Source organism: Fulmarus glacialis, unplaced genomic scaffold, assembly GCF_000690835.1.
Source record: "Fulmarus glacialis isolate BGI_N327 unplaced genomic scaffold, ASM69083v1 scaffold28898, whole genome shotgun sequence".
NCBI classification, from domain to species: Eukaryota; Metazoa; Chordata; class Aves; order Procellariiformes; family Procellariidae; genus Fulmarus; species Fulmarus glacialis.
The window spans coordinates 1-883 of record NW_009226756.1 but is presented as its reverse complement, the minus strand read 5'-3'; the positions used below and the strand labels follow the sequence as shown (position 1 = coordinate 883).

Here is an 883-nt window from a genome sequence, read left to right as displayed (position 1 = left end):
CAGGCAGGGTGTCCCCAGTGCATCCTGCCGTGGGGCTGTGCCCCAGCCCTCCCCGCAGCGGGTGACATCCTGGCACAGCTTTAACAGCTGCTTTGTGTTCCCATCCCCCACTACCTCCCTCCAAATTCCCTCACCCTCTGCATCCCGGGCAGCAAAGAGCGGGATGGGCGGAAGGGAGCACAGCAGGGCTGCTGCGGCGCTGGCTGCAGGGCTGTAACGCTGGTGCTGGTTCCTCCCGCAGGTAACAAGTACGTCCCCCGTGCCATCCTGGTGGACCTGGAGCCCGGCACGATGGACTCTGTGCGCTCCGGCCCCTTTGGACAGATCTTCCGGCCCGACAACTTTGTCTTTGGTGAGTGAGTATGGGAGGGATGGAGGCATCCCAGAGCGGGAGCTCCGTGCACAGAAAAGGCTCCGAGCGAGCATGCAAGTGCCAAACGTGGGGGACCAAATCCCAACAGCGCAGTGGGGATGGAAGTGAGGGGTGACCCCATGGGGCAGGAGAAGGGGGATCATCTCTGTTCCTCCCCGGGGCACTGACGCGGCACCTTGCTTCTGGTCTGCCCTCTAGGTCAGAGTGGGGCTGGCAACAACTGGGCCAAGGGGCACTACACGGAAGGCGCTGAGCTGGTGGCTGGGATGGGGTGAGGAGGGAGTCGGAGATCTGCGACTGCCTCCAGGGCTTCCAGCTGACCCACTCGCTGGGTGGCGGGACGGGCTCTGGGATGGGCACCCTCCTCATCAGCAAGATCCGGGAGGAGTACCCCGACCGCATCATGAACACCTTCAGCGTCATGCCCTCCCCCAAGGTGTCGGACACGGTGGTGGAGCCCTACAATGCCACCCTCTCTGTGCACCAGCTGGTGGAGAACACGGACGAGAC

General features: G+C 63.9%; 1 protein-coding gene across 1 annotated transcript; it reads left to right on the top strand.

The window, feature by feature from the left end:
• Positions 1 to 240: 240 nt before the first annotated feature.
• On the top strand, positions 241 to 878 carry LOC104080512 (tubulin beta chain-like; the record flags this gene model as incomplete). The annotated part of the gene is given in 3 exon segments (XM_009582923.1): positions 241 to 352; positions 572 to 631; positions 634 to 878. Coding segments are annotated over 3 exon segments (366 nt in total), but the record flags the coding sequence as incomplete, so codon positions are not given.
• Positions 879 to 883: the final 5 nt, after the last annotated feature.